General features: G+C 40.8%; 1 protein-coding gene across 1 annotated transcript in view; it reads left to right on the top strand.

Moving 5' to 3' along the window:
• LOC122795967 (rho-related BTB domain-containing protein 2-like) overlaps window positions 1–7,842 on the top strand; it is a 1,395,721-nt gene extending 1,387,879 nt beyond the window's left edge. The window contains exons 9-10 of the mRNA XM_044064449.1: window positions 7,606–7,711; window positions 7,826–7,842. Coding sequence (XP_043920384.1) covers window positions 7,606–7,711; window positions 7,826–7,842 — 123 coding nt within the window. The remainder of the gene's footprint in view (window positions 1–7,605; window positions 7,712–7,825) is intronic.
• The last annotated feature ends 11,117 nt before the right edge of the window (window positions 7,843–18,959 follow it).

The raw sequence follows: 18,959 nt of genomic DNA, 5'->3' as shown, positions 1-18,959 counted from the left end.
TCACCTCCAAACACCTTCCCCAACAGTCCACAAATGAACACGCCAAACCCAGCCACTACCCACAAAACAAATCCTAAAATTCTCTCTCAGCTATATCTTACTTACGTTTGTCTCGAGCAATGTTATCTCTGTAATCCTGTACATTCCATGTAGCCTAATACTTTTAAACTTTTAATTTTAAATCTTGCTAATACGAATGAATATTGTACTTTGAAACTGTAATCTTATGCAGTGTTGTAAAATCATGTGTTTTCCTAAGAAAATTTGCTTGGCATGTGTAAATGTCTTACTTGTATGTTATTATTCTGTGGAGCTTTTCTCCCTGGGCCTCCGCTGAAAATGGACATGTATCCAATCGGAATCTCCCAGTCAACAAATGTAAAATAAAATAAAAAATAAATAATAAATTGTATATGCAACTAATGCAACATATCTCCAAATATATCTTAAAGAACAGACAACATGGATTTCTGCATAAGTATAACACAGAAACACCACTACTCACTGTAACTGACTTCATCGTTGAGGCTATGGAAGAAGGTCAGTTATTGAGTGCTCACTTCATCGGTCTAAAGCTTGCGTTTGAATCTGTTAACCACCTCTAACTGTTCAGCTTTGTTACAGGTAACAGTGCTCTGCATTGCTTTACTTCATACCTAACTAATACAACAGTTACTGTTACATGTGATCCTAACATATCCTGCAGTGGAATTAGTACCAGGTCAAATGCTCTTCCATATTCATTGACAGTCTACCTTTTGATGTACCAGCCATCACTTTATGCAGATAGCATCAGCATATTGTCCTCAGATAAGCCCCACAACAAATTACAAGAAAAGCTGCAACAAGGCTTTGTCTTGCTAGGGAATTGCCTTTCTGAAATTCAACTTCTAGTAAACTGTAAAAAAATCAGCTACTATGCTGTTTGAGACACACCCAAAACTTAAATCCAGTTCCACATTAAATACTACTGATCCTCAATGCAACCTACTACGTAAAGTAACTGAACAAAGGTATCAAAGTATAACTTTTGACCAAAAACTTACCTTTGATACACAGGTGCAAAACATCACAAAAGTAGCACTCTAATCTTAGGTTAGCATACAGATACTCACTCTCATGAGAACCTTAGAAAACTCTAGTATTACAAGTGATCATGCCCAAAATAGAATACTGTCTACCATTATTGTCTCTAAACTCTACACAGAACACCTATGCTGTGCAAGTGACTGCAGACAAGATCTGCAGGATCATAACACTGGGTGAACCCAAAGAACATCACTGTATCTCTTTTTAGAAAAATCCAAATGGTTTCCAAGTAACTGCTTGGGCCACTCTCCTACACAACTGCTTAACATTCTGTCAGATTCACTGTTCATACTGCTTACAACTATTCACAAGCAGACAAACTGTTCTCTGTGATTTTTTACATACAATATCATCTGTTTGTCAAGAACTCATTTCAGCAAGGCAATATGTGAAAAAAAACTTTCAAAACTTTTGCCTGCCCTGCGGTGTGGAACTCACTACTTTAAAATCTCCAAAAACCACAGGAATTAAGTACATTCAGAAAGGTGCTACCTCATTTGCTTAGTGAAGAGTACAAGTGCCAGTGTTTTGACAATGGCTAAGTTAGACCTTATAGCAACTACCTAATACACAGTTAAACACTTTTTCTGTAAACTGTATTAGAGTTGTTCGACCCGTGTTGCTTTTGAATCCATCAGTCACACCATTTAAGTAGCGCTTTCTATTCCTCCTTTAATCTGTTCTAGCTCTTGTTTCTAAAAACCTCTATGCAGCTCGCTAAACTACCTCATAGTGTATCATTGTCATCAATATGTAGTTGTACCTCCCACATGTAATTCCATTGTTATTTTGCAAATGAGCTGTCACACTGTTTGGACTATACAAGTAACATACCAGTATAATTGTCATCTCTGTTTATCTTCCCTAAGTTACACTATTGTTGTGCAAATGAGCTGTCACACTGTTTGAATTGTGTAATTAACCATAAATCTCTGTTGAAACCTGTGAATGCCTGACTGGCCCGGTTAGTGGTTAAAAATTGTCGATGAAGCAGCCCACCTTCCCAGTCAACAAAGATAATTAATAAATAAGTAGACAGATGGCTAGAGTAAGCTATCTTTATAATAGAGTACAGTAATCAGTGTAGTAACTCATTTGTTTTTTGCAGTGGGCAGCATGTTGCTCACTCTTTAAAGTTTCTGCTTCACAACATCAGGTTTCAGTTCTGACTTTAGTTTATATTATGTTTCAGTTTCTTCCTTGTCTGCCTTGGTTTTGTCTCTGTACTCTGTATTTAACATGCTTGTTGACTGACAACTGAACTGTAAACTATCCATGGACTGTATGCCTCTCCTAGCTAAACATACTAGTTGATTAGCTACTATAAACTGTTCATATTCTATGTCTGTCCTTGCCTTATGTTCCAGGTTATAGTGAAAAATGCCCTCAGTTTAACTGGTTAAATAAATTAATTTAAAATATAAAAAAAAAACATCTTGTGATATGTTAAATCTGTTGAAAGCTGTTTAAATGCTGTATATATAGAAATAAGAAAAATATGTTTGTTTTTCTTTACTTGGTAAAAAGCACAGCTTTTCCATGCAGGTTGCTCCATGACTTCTTAAAAATGTTCTTCATGGTGGTTTGTTCTAAATGGTACTGAACTTGTTTGTAATAGATGGATGCTGATAGCCTAACAAAATGGATAAACATTTTTTAGTAAGGTTCATATCCAAGGATCAAGCTTTCATGAGCTTGTTTTAAGAAGGTTCATATGTTAAAGACTGTTTTATTAGCAAGGTTCACAATGCCACATAGATAGTAGCCACCACAAAAATGCATCACAATCTTAGTCATGAGTTTGAAAGTGGTAACACACTTAACATTGCCACTCACACATGGTAGAACAGTGTTAAACAGCCAGGAGTGGCCTTAGGTCAACTGGTACCCTAGGCAAAAGGGCTCTATGACGCCCCCACCACACCACTCAGTGCCCCCATCCTGGTCTACCTATACCAAATAAATACTGGAAAAGTGCCCCTACTACTGCGGCACCCTAGTTGGCCTATGCCTAAGACCGGCTATGTAAACAGCTTGTAAAGTTGTTGGTTGACAAGAGGTGCACTTTGTTCCTGGTTGCCATTGTTATGACAGCATTAATTGGGTCATTGCTTTTTCAACTGTTAAATGCATCATGCTCCTCCATTTTGTTTCTTTTCAGGTGTAGTACTTTAGGTCACCTGAAACTCCCTATGTATTAACAAAGAACTATGGTGAGGTTGTCCTGCATAACTTTTTGTTAATGCATTTTTGAAACAGATTAAAAAACTTCACCTTTCAAGCTTTATTCTTCAGGTGAATTTCTTGAATGTTTTTAATCCTGTAGTCTTTATAGACTTTGTAGTAAGCCGCGGTGGTGCTGTGGTTAGCGTTGTCGCCTCACAGCAAGAGGTTCTCCAGTTCGATTCTCGGCTGGAGCGCCTTCTGTGTGGAGTCTGCATGTCCTCCCCGCGGTCAAGTGATGTTAAAGACATGCAGGTAGGTGTGAGCGTGAATGAGCATGCCTTCGTTGAAGGTTGGGCGTCGGGCTGGCAACTCGGCACTGTAAAAATCTACTGCCAATCATGAGCGGACCGGAGTTCCGCTGTGGCGACTCGTAACCGGGAAGAGTCGAAAGTCACAAGCAAGTGAGTTAGAAATTTCTCTAAACCTATTTTTACTGTTTCTGTATCTCATATGACGTAGTTCACTTTTTGACTGTTCTATGCATCTAATGTAAATGTGTGCATTATTGAAATTCTTATTTTTCTCTGCTGCATTTATTCGTCAAGTTGCATTTTGTAAGTGTTGATCATATATACCTGTACTTGCCTGCTTGGCTCTGGTCGTGGCTAAAAATGGTCCTTGGAGTAGGCCACCTACTGGTTAACAAAATGTTAAATAATTAAAATAAATCTGTATTCAAACACATTAAAAGCTTGGTTATGATTTACAATTCAGTCATACTCCTCTCTACTGCTTCTGAACATGTCCTACCATAATTAATACTTCTGCATTATCACAGGTTATCAAACCCAATCTAGATTATTCAGCAGGCTGCCTTCCACTCACCTACCTTCCTGTACAGAAAACAAGCTCAGACACAAACCAACACAATGTATAAATTTATCAAGAACAAAAAAACATTTCCGCCTCCACTTTCAACCATCTCCTACAGCAAAGTAACTGGTCAGTTCTTCGAAACCTCCCATGTGATCAAGCAGTCCTTTACTTCAACAATACCTTCCTTAAATTACTCAACAGTCTAGCACCTACAAGAAAAATAAGAGCAAAAACTAGGCACATACTTTGGCTATCTAAAGCTACCCTAGCACTGCTGAAGCAAAGAGACAGGGTATGGTCCACTTACCACCATACCAAAAATAAAATAGACTACACAACGTATCATCAGCTTCGTAACCAGGCTAAGAGACAGATAAAAATAGACAAGCAAAACTATTTCCTTTCAGATCAGTAAACCCACCAATTTAACCCCAGAAAAATTGGCAAAACATTAACAATCTTCTCAACCCAGGCTATACCCCAGCCCCTTATCCACCAACTCCAAGCTTTCAGACCCAGTAGCTACACAATTTAATACCCACTTCATCAACTCAGTTAAATCTCTTCTTGGTAATCCAACTACTCAGCCTCTCACTGTACCCCTTCCCTCTTCTGACTCCCTCACTGTCTTCTCTCACCCCTATCCAAACAAACTATATAAAATTTCTCCAAACTCAAACTCTGCTGTCTAGCAGCTGATAAATTACCTAATTAATTCCTTAAAATTGCTGCCCCCCTCAATCACCTATCCCATATCAGTCCTAATCAACCATTCAATCTCTGAACAATATGTACCCCATCTGTGGGAAATATCCCACATCATTCCCCTACACAGAGGTGGCCCCTCTAAGGATCGAACTAACTACCGTCCCATAGCCATACTCTCCCATCTAGCCAAAGTCTTAAAAAATACATTCACTCCCAACTCCTTGCCCACCTCCTTAATCACAAACTCCTCTTCCCCACACAACACGGCTTTAGACCAAAACATAGTACCAGCACTGCCCTGCTATCTTTCACAAACACCTTTCAAAATCTTATAAACAGAGGCCAAATGGTCCCCTCCATATTCCTTGACATGTCAAAAGCCTTTGACATGGTCTCCCACCAAATCCAACTAAATAAACTATCATCCCATGGCCTCAACACAACAGCCCTGTCCTGGTTCCACAGTTATCTCTCTAACCTTCAACAAGCTACCAAATGGGAGAACACCCTGTCCCTCCTTCTACCCATCACTGTCTGTGTACCCCAAGGATCCATACTTGGCACCCTTCTCTTTGCAGTTTTTGCTAACAACCTCAGCTGTTCAGTACACAGATGACTCGACATTAATCTGCGCAGCTCCCCCCCCCCCCCCAGGACCTACAAACAAAAATGCAAAAAATCTTTCCAGGACATAGAAGATTGCCTCACTAGCCATTAACTCATATTTAACCCCAACAAAACCAAGATAATTGTCTTCTGTTAGAATAAACCCAAAACATGTCTGACTCCACTTTCTATCCTTTCCACAAACAGAACCAAAATAGATCCCACCAACCAAGCTAAACGTCTAGGTGTCACAATCGATGATAACTTAAAGTTTGACACCCACATCTCCCTCGCCATCAAAAAAGTCCATTCCAAACTTGGCACCTTTTATAGAGTTAAACCTTACCTTACAGACAATGCCAGACTAACCACTGCTCGCACACATCTACTCTCCACCCTCCTCTACGGCTCCCTAGTATTTACAAACATTCATAAATCTGACCTAAATAATTGGAATCATGCTACAACAAAATCACCAAGTTTGCCACAGGCCACCCTTACAGAACCCACCACTGCTCTGTACTCTCCCAACTTAAATGGTTAGAACTACCAAACCTTCTAACATTTAACCAACTGTCCATAGCCCACAATATAATTCAAAAACCTAACAACTGCCTGACACTCACCAATCTAGTCCAACCCAACAGCAATCCTAGAGCTCTAAGATCCTCAAATAAACTATTGTGAAAGATTACCCAAGCCCACAACATACAGGGAACTGCCCTTTTTTTCCATAAAATTGCCAAACTGTAGAATACTCTTCATTTTTACTATAGCTCAAAACCCCAGCATTCATGAGTTTAAAAACCTCCTTAAGGAACATCTAGCAAAACACTGGCTCTGCTCCTGCCATACCCTTGGTTAAGCCAACTACTACTCCCTTGCATTACCCTAAACCAGCTCATTCTCACAGCTACAAATATTAACTGCTGAAGGCTATCTTGTTTCTACACTCCGTTTCAGTTAGCATTGTATACACATATACTGCTTTGCCTTTAACTGTTAGGTAGACTGCATTTCTCCATCATGCAGTTACTGTATCACACTGTTCTCGCTATTAACTCATGTGGTTGGTTTTTATCACTAACTCTGCCATTTTTGTTAAATTTGTTAATTATTTGCTAATTATTCGTATATAACTAATTTCTTTACTGACTTGCTTTGTACATTGTTAATTATTACGTGTTCAGTTTGATTGTTTAATACTGTCTATTTGTATGTATGGAGCTTTTCTCCTAGCGCCTCCACTGAAAATGGGCTTCATGCCCAGTCAGACACTACCCGGTAAACAAAATAAATAAATGTACTTTGTCAGTGATCATCTCTTACAGTGTATTTTCCATGGTTTTACTTTCACTCCATCTGCTCTTATGGGGTGTGTGCTGTTTACTTTGTACAGTTTAGCTGTCTGCCTGCGTCACCTTCAGTTTATCTCATTCTGTAAATAGCAGTGTTTATCACCATGGAACTTTCAGTACTGTTAAAAACATCTTGTTGTGATGCACCATTTATGTTCAGTTTGGTCTATTTTCTGTTCTCTTCGTATTGTATTGCATAGTCTGCTACATAGTTTTCAATAATGGGAGGGAAGACCAAACCAACCTTCATGGTTGCCTGGATGACCGTTATCAGCTATATGCTGACACCCCACCAGTCACCCTAAGAAGGAGTTGCATGAGGCCTAGCCCCCACAGGAAAGATGGGATCCCGCAGTGGAGCAATAGGGCGATAAAATGGCTATGGTGGAAGGGGGAAATAAATTGTTGAACAGGTGAGTGGCAAAAAAGCACTTAAAAATGGAGTACAGATTGACAATTATTACCAAGTTGAATAACACGACTGCTAGATGCTTGGAGTTTTTCCTCCTTTCTTCAAATACCTGCATTAAGCATATTATTTTCCTTCTGAAAAGTCAAAGATTATATCAGCAATTGAACAATATTTTATTTAAATAACTAAAGGGAGGGTTCAGTTTAATAACAAATATAGTCATTTCTTTCAGTAATCTTGCACTAGTTGTCTGCAGATTTCCCTCATGTTTTTAAAGAATTTGTATAATTAAGTAATGAGCCAGTTTCCTTTTCTTTCCAGTAATGATTTAGAATTACTGTTAACATTGACATCGTAAATAATGCACCTTTTTTCATAATGTTTCCTCAGTTTCACAATTCAAAGCAACTGGCAAACTGGTGTCTACACCACATTTGTACTAACTACAACAGCATCTGCCGAAGGTTTCCTAGGGAGATGAAGTACATGAGTCCAGGTAAGTACTGTACTGGTAACAGTAAAACACACTTGTGTCTTAAACAGTATGTTATGTGTATCATCATATTATAGTGTTCTGCTTTTATGAAGTATACCATTGCACCATTTAAAGATAACAAGATGCTTTAGCTGTTGCAGATTTCACTAGCTTTGCTAGTCTGTTGGCAAAACAGTAATCCTCTCTTTTGTTGCCTGTGATCTGGGTTCTGAAACAGATCCAAGTCACATGGAGAGACGTCCACTGGAGATGTGGGTTAAGTCCTGGAGGATGAAAGCTTAGCTGGTATGTTACTCCCCATCTCTTGAAACTGAAGAAGTGACGCCTCATAGAATGAAGCATGAGAGCTGACAGGGTGGTATTGGTATTGGTGTTGCCATGTCCACTGCACTATTACAGGGAGTGTCCAAAAGGGAGGAAAATCATTTTCGTGGGTAGCGAAAGCCAGGGTACCTTTTTGGCTAGGCTTATATAGGCCCTAGGGCTAATAGCCTAGTACCTACCTATGAACCACCAATACCCACTGTGCCACTGTATAGCAACCACTGGGGAAGCCACTTTTCCATCTTCTGCTAAGTTGCTGTGATATTCAGTGAGGTTATTTCTCCTTAGATGGAAGGAACCTACCTCTGCTGTCAAAATGTTACATCCTGGCTATACAGAGCAACATTAGGATGAGAAAGAGTATCCATAGTGACTGGAAAGGGGGGGATGCTGGAGCTCACTATTTTGGTGAACAGATAAAAACATTTTTAGCCGTCTTTCACTGTGCATTTACCTTGGGACTTGGTGCTTCTGCATTCACAGAGTCATACATATGTGACTGTATGGTTTTTCACAGTTTAATTTCTCCAAGCCTTTTGGATTTCTAAAATGATGGAATGTACCCCATTCGTAAGCCTGGGTACAATTTTCAATTCATGAAATCCGTACTGTCTCAGTCTTTGATGTTAGCCAAGAGTGTTCTTCTCAGCACCCACAATGTTCCCAGGATTGCCTGCTCCTGTAATTCATACAGGGTTGTACTGGTGCCATGTCTAGGTACAAATGTAAATTCTTTTTTGTTAGATGCATTGCCCCTACTATCGTTGGAATTGTCTTTCTTCCACATTGCTATCGTTTATGGTTTAAATCCTGATATTTTATGACTTTCTGTCTTTCTGTACATAAGACACAATAATCACTGTGTCCAACAATTTCAATGATCAATCCTACTTTTGTCTTTTTCCATGGACAACTGCAGCAGGTTTTCTTGCATCTGTTTTTGAACTATTAATGAGTGTTCCCGAGTGATATAAACTTCATCATTCTCTATAATGCTTTGTGATTCACGTTTCCGATGCTTCTTAACTACGTTTATATTGTAGTGTTTACACAATCACCAGTGTAACAGTCTTGCCACATTATTGGGCCTTTCAGTATATAGGCCTTCTGCCATGAGTGTATCATGCCCAGCAATAAAATGCATGGCTGTTTCCAGTTCTTTTTATAGAACCTGTGTTTGTCTGTTTCTCCCACAAATTTAATGGATTTTGTAAACCAGCATTTACATAGGTCAGTATCCTGGGACACCATTATTGGCCTTTCATCTTTTGATTTCAATTCACCACTCCTTAACCATTCTTTCTTCAAATCTTGGTCAACATGAAGTCATTCCAGGAGGTCTGTGTACTTAACCACTGTATTTATGGTTTTCCACATTTTATTTCTTCTCATCTGAGCTTCTCCTTATATTATTTATTTTAATCTTTTAGCACATTCAGTTACTGTCTTAGTTTTGTCTGCTTCTGTTTTCTTTATTTTCCATTCTCACTTGGTACACACTTGGCACCAAAATGCTATTGGTAAACTAAGAAAATATGTCATGTTCAACTTCTCTTGTTTTAAAACTTTCAGTATGTTTTGAACTAGTGAGATCAGCAGATATGTATGCAGTCCTATGATTGCAGATCTATACATGCAGTTAATTTTTAGGAGGCCCATACCTCCTTCAGAGTGAGGAATATACAGTCTTGGTATACACAGATTTTTATATGTCATTTGATAAATATGAATCTTTTTCTTGTTTTCTTGTCCAACTAATCCAGTACTTTTTGGGGCCAGTCAATTCCCAAAACTGTAAGTCAGAACAGGAACAGCAAACTGGTTTATAGCTTGGACTTTATTCCTAGAGGTCAAGGCAGTTTTCAGTATTAGTTTTAGTCTTAGTCTTTTGCGGGATTCTTTACTGAGTTATTCTCATTTGTTCATGTTTTATTGCCAGTCTTTCATCTATTCCCCAACTTTTATACACACCTTCCTGTTCAGATTCTTTTATATGAGATTCATATTCCAGATTGATATTTTCTTAATGCTGCAGCTTTCCTGTTTTAAATGTTTCTTTTGCACAATTATCAAGACCAAATGACATTCTTTATTTATGTATTTGTTTACTATTTGTTCACTGTGTAAGTGGACCAGTCTATTGACCATTTTCTACCCCAACCCAAGCTCAAAGAACAGAAAATGCATCACGTCTTTCATTCTACAATGTTGTAATACTTAAAATTCAGAACATAGTAAGATTTAATGCAGACAGAGTAACATTAAAAGATCCAGAGTGCATTGAAAAAAAAGACATGCAAAATGCAAGCTAATATATGCATAAAATACAGTGCAGTCATACATGTAATACATAAACTCCTATATGCATGTAAAATATTTGCATTTAATATGCCACATTAAGAAAATGAGAAAAATGTATTATACGCAGTGGTGCAGCAGCAGCGTTGTTGCCTCACAGCAAGAGGTTCTCCCGTTCGATTCTCAGCTAGTGTGCAGGGAGTGCCTTCTGTGTGGAGTCTGCATGTCCTCCCCGCGGGTCGAGTGGCGTTCTGAAAGACATGCGTGAATGGGCATTCCTTCATTGAAGGTTGGGCGTCGAGCTGGCAACTCAGCACCATGAAAATCTACTGCCAGTCATTAGCGGACCGGAGTTCCGCTGTGGCAACCCCTAACCGGGAAAAGCCGAAAGACAGCAGCAACAACATTCTAGTATTCAAGATATAGGATATGTTACCTAACATTTGCAAGTAGGTTCAGTAAAGAGATGTCCTTTAAATGCATCTCTGAAACGTAAGTTCCTAGAGTTTTGATATCTGTAGACGTGTGGTTCCAGATAGCAGGTCCCAGTTTACAGAAGGCTGATGTTCTTTGTGTTTCACTGTTGCAGTCATTACATTTGGGTTATCTGCTTACAGGTAGCCCTCAGTCAGTCTGAGTAACAAAGTCTTGGGTCCTGCGTCAGTTGCTGTCCCTTCTTCCATGACATCAGGTCGTCAGGGGTATAAAACATGCAGCCGATGCCATTACATCAGTCTTTCTTGCCGTGCGGTGCCTGAAGCAGAAGCAGTTCGCAAGTGCCGGTCGACCGACTCCTGAAATTTTTGTTTTTGAGTTTCAGAACCGAAGTCTTCAACTAACGCTAAGTACCCCGTTGGGGAAACTTTTTCTTGCTCCTTACCGATGTCAGTAAAAGTTAATAATTACATTACTTGTGCAAAGCAAATACCTCATAAAGATTTTCATTCGTACTGTATTCCTTGCCTAGGCCCTGACCACGACGTACCTTGCTGTCGGTTTTGTGCTTTATTTAATCAGCGCACTATCCGTCATTGGTATGTTTTCGCCTCTAAATATTTCGGTTCTCAGTTTAATTATCCAGAAACGTCGTCGGTTAGCCATCTGACTACTGGGATTCCAAAAAAACACAAAGATAAAGACAGAGACAGGCCGCTGAGGTCCAAAACTGCCGACAACGCTTCTCCTAAGCCAGTTGACGGTACTCAGTGAGGTGCTTTCGCAGCCCCTGATACCCACTACATCTGATTCGCAGGCCTCTACTGAGACCCATTCGCAGTTTGGTATGCCACGAGATGCTTCAACTATGGAACCCGCGGATGTCTCTACCTTGAATGGGTCCAGAGTCACTGTGCAGGCACCGGCTTCTGAGGTTGTATTCAGGCCTACGGACTTGCATATTAAACCGATGCCTCCTTCTTTACTTAGGCCTAAATCTCGAACCATGCCTAAAAAAACGACACCCAGGCCACATGCTCAGGCCTCTGTGCCTAAAAAACAAATGATAAAAATGGCTGAAGATCTAATAACTCTAATCAGGGGTAGCCAACCCCCCCCTAAGAGGCCTAGGACTGAAGTTGATTATGAATCTTCTGACCAGGATTCTGTTTTTTCTGATTCTTCTGATGATCTGGATTTGCCCTTATCTACGTATGAAGATTCTGATGCAGAGGACTCCATTCCCTCTGCTTCCCCTCCTGAGGATTTTTCTTTTGGGGAAACCGTACATACTCTAAGGGAGCATTTCCACTGGGAAAGCCAGGATTTTTCTGATGCAAAAAAGAGGCTTAGGGATTTCCTTCTCCTACCTCAGCATAGGCCTTTAGCTATTCCTCCTGTACTAGACATTGTTGATGATGCTTTTTTGGAATCTAGTTTGGCCCCTGATTCCTTGCCTCCTGCTCCCAGAAAACCTGACCGATACTACAGGGTCCCTGAGTCCCACAAGTTCCTTTTTAAAAATCCTATTGCAGATCCAAAGACTATTTCACAGGGGCCCAAGGGCACTGTTAGGTTTACCCCGGGGGTCATCTCTGTGTCATTGCTAGACAGAGGCACAGTAAACTAAATTTAATTTAAATTGTACACTTTTGTATCATTACATGGGGTGGCGAAAGCCACATAAACTTTGGCTAGGCTTATAAATGCCCTAGGGCAGATAGCCTAGTACTATACTATGAAACTAAGGCTTCTCCTAAAAATCCTACCCCTTCTGATAGAGACTCCAGGGCGCTGGCTAGATGGGGTAAGAAGGTTTACGCTGGCTAGATGGGGTAAGAAGGTTTACACTTCTGCAACCTTGGCCATTAGGGCTTTAAACTGCCAGTTTCATATGTTTAAGTATCAGCAACATATTATTGGACTGCTTAAGCAGAAAATGATGTTGATTCCTGACTGTGTGGAAAATAAAGAATTACAAGATTTAATGCATTCTGCTGAACAAGTTGGAAAACATAATTTGTAATGTGGTTTTGATTCATTAGAGGCCTCTTGCAGGGCTGCGGTTACCGGGTCTGTGCTCAGAAGGCATGCTTGGCTTCAGGAGCAATCTTTGCCTAATCATGTTAAAGCTAAATTGTTGGATGCTCCCTTAAATCAGGACCGCCTGTTTGGCAATAAGATTCTTCCGTTAGTACTAGGCTAACTGCCCTTGCGAGCCATTTTAAGCCTAGCCAATTATCCCCTATGAGATTCAAACCCCCTGTACCTTATGTTTGTAAGGCAAACACTTTAACCATTAGGCCACCCTCCCAACCCAAGGCTGAGGAAGTCCGTAAAAAGATGGAAGATAAAGCTAAATCTATGCAAACTGTTAAAGATTTCTTACAAGTTCAGCCTCCTAGATTTAGTAGGCACTGGCCCTCTAAGAATTGGTCCTTTCCAGCCCCTTCCAGGTTTCAGTCTCAGGGGACACAAAGGACTAAGCAGTGGGGGGGCCTCCATTTCCAAATCTGGGAATAATAAGACTCCTCCTATGGTAAACTGTCTCAATGGCTTCCTTTTAACATTTCCAAGCACTTATCAACTGACTGACCCTTTGGGGGGAAAGATTGCTCTTCATGCAAAGAATTGGGAACTCATTGCCCAGGACAAATGGGTTTTAAATATAGTGTCCCAAGGATACAGATTTCACTTCCACACGTTGCCAACACCAAGCGGGTGGCCGGACCTACCCCCAAATCAGTGGGCAGAGGCCCAAAAACAAGTACTTTCTCTCTTAAGCATGGGGGCTATTCAGCTGGTACCAGAAGAGGAAAAAGGACAAGGTTTTTACTCAAGACTTTTCCTGGTACCCAGAAAAGACAGTTCATGGCGTCCTATCCTGGACCTGTCTACTCTAAACACCTTTTTGGAGATTCCAAAATTCAAGATGCTGACTCTTCACCAGTTACTTCCTAGGCTAGTCAACGATGCCTGGTTGGCAACACTAGATTTAAAAGAAGCATCCCTGCACATCCCAATCAGGGAATCTTGCAGCAGATACCTACGCTTCAAAGCAGGCTACAAGCACGATCAGTTCTCTGCACTGCCCTTTGGCTTATCCACTGCGCCCATGGTATTCGCAAAGAGCCTAGCTCCAGTTATTGCATTTTGCAGGCAAAGAAATATTCAAATATACGTGTACCTGGACGATTGTCTAATTCAGGCAGAAAGACAGGACATACTTTTGAATCATCTGGCCTTTGTACAAAGGGTTCTAACTTGTCTGGGGTACACCATAAACGAAAAGAAATCACACCTGGTACCCTGTCAACAAATTATATTCCTGGGAGCAAGCTTGAATACAACTTCCCAGATGGCTTACCTCACGCCAGAGAAACAAATTAATTTGACAACCTACTTCAGACAAGTGGCCACAAAAACCCTGCTATCTGCAAGACAAATACTACAAGCCTTGGAGTTCATGACCTCCTGCATTATTCTAATTCCATATGCAAGACTGCATATGAGGAAACTACAGTGGTATCTAAAAAGCCTATGGTGTCAACATTCTCAGGATCTAGAAGCAATGAATCCTGTCATACCTTGCCTACGCCTAGAGTTCCTTTGGTGGGCAGACGCTTGCCTCCAAAACAAGGGACTGCCTTTCACACCACCCCTTGCCACACAAACACTAACAACAGATGCATCAGACTATGCATGGGGGGCTCACCTGGCAGGGAAGTGCATTCAGGGCAAATGGAACCCAAGTCAAATGCACCTGCATATCAATCAAAAAGAAATGTTAGCTGTACAGAATGCTCTGACAGCCTTCAAGGGCCACATTCTTCCAGGACAACTAATGGTAAAGACAGACAAGACCACTGTTATGTGGTACATAAACAAGCAGAGGGGTACACATTCTTACCCCCTCTGCAGACTAGTCATGGCATTGTGGAACACAGCCTTGAGCTACCAAGTGCACCTACAAGCTCAATTCCTGCCAGGAAAATTAAATACACTGGCAGACGGACTAAGCAGAAACCTCATGGGCCTACATGAGTGGAAACTGGAACCAAGGATTTTCAACATGTTGACAAGCAAATGGGGGTGCCCAGATATAGACCTGTTTGCCTCTCCCCAGAACTACCAATTGGACAAATTTTGCACAAGGACTCCCCACAAACAAGCCTGGAAAGTGGATGCTCTGTCCTTCAGCTGGAAAAACCTATCAGTCTATGTCTTCCTTCCTCTGCCTCTGCTCTCCAAAGTACTACTAAAAATCAAACAGGACAAACCACGGATGATTTTGGCCGTGCCAACACTGGTATCTCCTCCTGCGCAGTGTGTCACGGTTATCCCCATGGCACCTGCCTCAGACTCCTTCCCTGTTGTCTCAGCAGGAGAACCAGATTCTGCACCCTCAGCTTCTAACACTGAACCTTGCAGCCTGGCTAATTACATAGTCTCTCCTTTACCATCCCTCAGTAAACCTGTGATGGGATATCATTTTAGAGGCAAGGAGACCTAGTACTAGAAAATCTTATACTGAAAAACAGAAAAGATTCTGTGCCTGGAACCAATCTCAAGGGATGAGCTCAGCAGCGCCCAATTTACCTCAGATTTTACAATACTTAACTGAGATGCTTCACAAGGGCCTGTCTTTTTCCTCCATTAAAATCCACACCTCAGCCATTTCAGCTCATTATAACACAGAAATTCCCCTCTTCTCTCATCCACTGCTCAAGCAGTTCCTGACAGGGGCAAAATATTTGAGACCACCCAGGAGAGCTCCAACCCCAGCCTGGGATTTTAATTTTGTTTTGGAGAAACTCACTCTACCTCCTTTCGAGCCAGCTGCTACTGCAGACTTCACATTTCTTTCTTGGAAAACAGCTTTCCTTTTAGCAATCACTTCAGCTAGAAAGGTATCTGAATTACAGGCCCTTATGGCAGAGGAGCCTTTCATCATCTTTCATGCGGACAGGGTGTCCCTCAGAACCAATCCATCCTTCATGCCCAAGGTGGTATCCAGTGTGGCTCTTAATCAGTCCATTCATTCGCCAACTTTCTTTCCCAATCCACAGAACAAAGGGGAACGGATACTGCATTCCTTAGATGTGCACAGACAACTTAGATTCTACTTGGACAGGACTAAACCTCAAAGAAAATTGGAACAACTGCAGGTGGCATTTGCTGCAGGGGCAGAGGGGAAGGCTATTTCAAAGCAAACCATTTCTAAATGGATAGGCCATTGCATTCATTTCTGCTATAAGTACCATGGAAAATCTATCCCCCAGGGGATCAGACCTCACTCCACCAGGGCTGCATCTACCTCTACAGCCTTTCTCAGAGGCGTCCCTACCAGGGACATCCTAGAAGCTGCTACCTGGAGTTCTGTACATACTTTCACCAAGCATTATCATTTACCAATTTTCTCTAAATCCAGAGTTGGTTTTGCCACTGCAGTCTTGCAGGGCCTTATCGCTGGCCCTAATGCTATCTAAATTCCTTCTCCCAACCATAGCTTTGGGTATCTACCCAAATGTGATGACTGCAACAGTGAAACACGAAGAACATAGTACAGTTGTGTACACTTACCACAAATGTAGATGTTCGAGTGCATTCACTGTTGCAGTCCTGGTTACCCTCCTTCCAGCCCTCTAACTTCTTTTGGCTATACCTCTACTTTCCTTTACTCTGCTTAAAAGCATTTTTGGTGTATTTGCGTTTTTGTTGGAGGTATATTATTGCACTTTTATATTTAATTGCTTCCCATTAGAGGGGCACCTGACATCTGGGGCAAGAAAAACTGATGTAATGCTGTTGGCTGCATGTTTTATACCCCTGACGACCTGACATTATGAAAGAAGGGACAGCAACTGACGCAGGACCCAAGACTGTATTAATCAGGGTGACTGAGGGCTACCTGCAAGCAGATAACCCAAATTTAATGACTGCAACAGTGAATACACTCGAACATCTACATTTTTGGTAAGTGTACACAACTGTACTTTTCACCTACAGCAGTTTTAAATGGTGGGCATAACTAGAGTAAACTGTTGTCCTGTGTTGTCCTATGAAGCAGCTGGAAAGACCACAGAAGTACCTCACAAAGAGGATTACTGGCCTCAAACAAATGCCCTACACTGACCGCCTCAAAAAACTCCAGCTTTACTCCGTAGCATATCGCCTACTCCGAGGTGATCTCTGCCTAACATACAAAGCTATGTCAAACCCAGAGCTGTTGGACATGCTACACCTAAAGAAATCCCAATCCCTCCGAGCTACACGCTCTAGGGACCTAAACCTTGTCACCACAATAAACAGGACGCGCTGGAGGGCTAGATTCCTGTCCCAAAGACTTCCTATATTCTGGAACAAGCTACCCATCTATGTCGAGCAATGTTCTTCATTAGCATTCTTCAAGAAAAATCTTGATGAGTGGATAGGAAATAGGAAATACACCCCGGGGATCACTTCTGTGTCTCTGCTGGACAGTGGCACAGGAAAATAACTTTCTTGGGTGGCGTAAGCTATGGTACCTTGCTGGCTATGCTTACATAGGCCCTTGGGCAGATAGCCTAGTAACTACCTATGAACCTATAAGGTAGTTTTATGAAAGGTAGTTTCACTCTTAAGGGGGGGGGGTAGTGACTGTTTTTAGCACCTTGTAAATTAAGAGTACTTAGAAGAATAGTGGCCCTATGAGGCACTAAAAAACATTTAGAATTTTTTAGCAAATTGCAATGATGTATCTAGGGGTCTGGTAGTAGAATGAATCGGTAGAGTTTAAACTCAGCAGTATATATTTTGAGAGTATTGTGGGCTGAATGCATAATGAGGAAAGGAAGGCCATATTCAAGTTTTAGTATTATAACATTTTTAGCAATGGTTGTGCAAGCAGCTGGTGAAATGAGGTGACTGATATTGTAACATAGTTTTAATTGAGCAAGAACTGTATTAGTTACAAAATCTGTGTGTTAGGTGAGGAAAGGATAGAGCCAAGTATTAGGCCTAGGTACCTCTGTTCAGTGACATAGGGTATTCTGTTCCCATTAACATCTGTTGGAATAATGGGTAATTTCTTGGCTGAGGCAAAGACCATAACATTGTTTTTCATGTGCTTAGTTAGTAGTGGACCAGGTACATAACTTGATTCCAGGTCAGAGTGGCTAATACTAGCTTGCAGTAGCAGCATATCATCCACATACAGTAACCACAGTAACGATGGTCAGGAATATAATCCAAAGACTTTATTTCAGTAGCTGTTCACGTTAAGAATTTTCATAATGGAGAAACATTAGGTTTGCAGGTTACAATATTGGAACAAGTAATTCTTAAACCTTTTGAAGTCTGTGATATAAAAAGTAAACCTCTAAGAAAAGAGTTGATTTTTATATTAAAATTTGAATTTTATTTTCTAAAAGTTTAAATAATGATTGCAACTGGAGATGTGTAGTTTGACGGGCTATAGCTGATTTAAATTATTTTATTGTTCTTAATGACTGAATTGATTTTTGAAGTGCATTTAAACATTTGTGTTTGTGTGAAGGATTATACTCTGTAAAGGCTTCTGAGCCGAAGTGCTAGAGAAAAGTTTGTGAAATAAAGTCTTTGGATTATATTCCTGACCATCCTTATTGTGGTTGCTGTTTGGACTTCTTTTACCTTGGCTGTTATTTATCATCTACATATGTTATTTAATATTTGGTAATTCTAGCAGGGAGATAATTAAGAAAAAGAGATTAGAGAAGAGGACCTAGACAGACCCTTGAGTTACACCTATATTAACCTTAACAGCAGTAGAAGATGAGCCACTGTATCTGAGAACATTTTAACCACTTGTAGTTGTGCATTTAACTGCATATCTGATGAGCTATATGGTTACAAGCTGTTCACAAAATGTAAACGAGATATCTTTAAACAAGGTTGATTTCTGGGAACCAGTTTGTATCTGTACAAAATAGCAGCTGTGACAGAGAATCACCCAGGAATATCCCCCTTTGAATTGTTTTATGCCTGGGACAATAATTTGCCTTTTTATCATAGTTGAACTGCAAAGTGGTTTGCCATTTTTGTTACGATCAGTGTATGATGTGTGGAGTCTGAATGTCCTCCCCGTGGGTCGAGTGGCGTTCCGAAAGACATGCGTGAATGGGCGTGCCTTCGTTGAAGGTTGGGCGTTGAGCTGGCAACTCAGCACCGT

Source organism: Protopterus annectens, chromosome 2.part2 (assembly GCF_019279795.1).
Source record: "Protopterus annectens isolate FY-2018-M chromosome 2.part2, PAN1.0, whole genome shotgun sequence".
NCBI lineage: Eukaryota > Metazoa > Chordata > Ceratodontiformes > Protopteridae > Protopterus > Protopterus annectens.
Note: the sequence above shows the minus strand (reverse complement) of the source record. Positions and strands in the feature narration are given on the sequence as shown.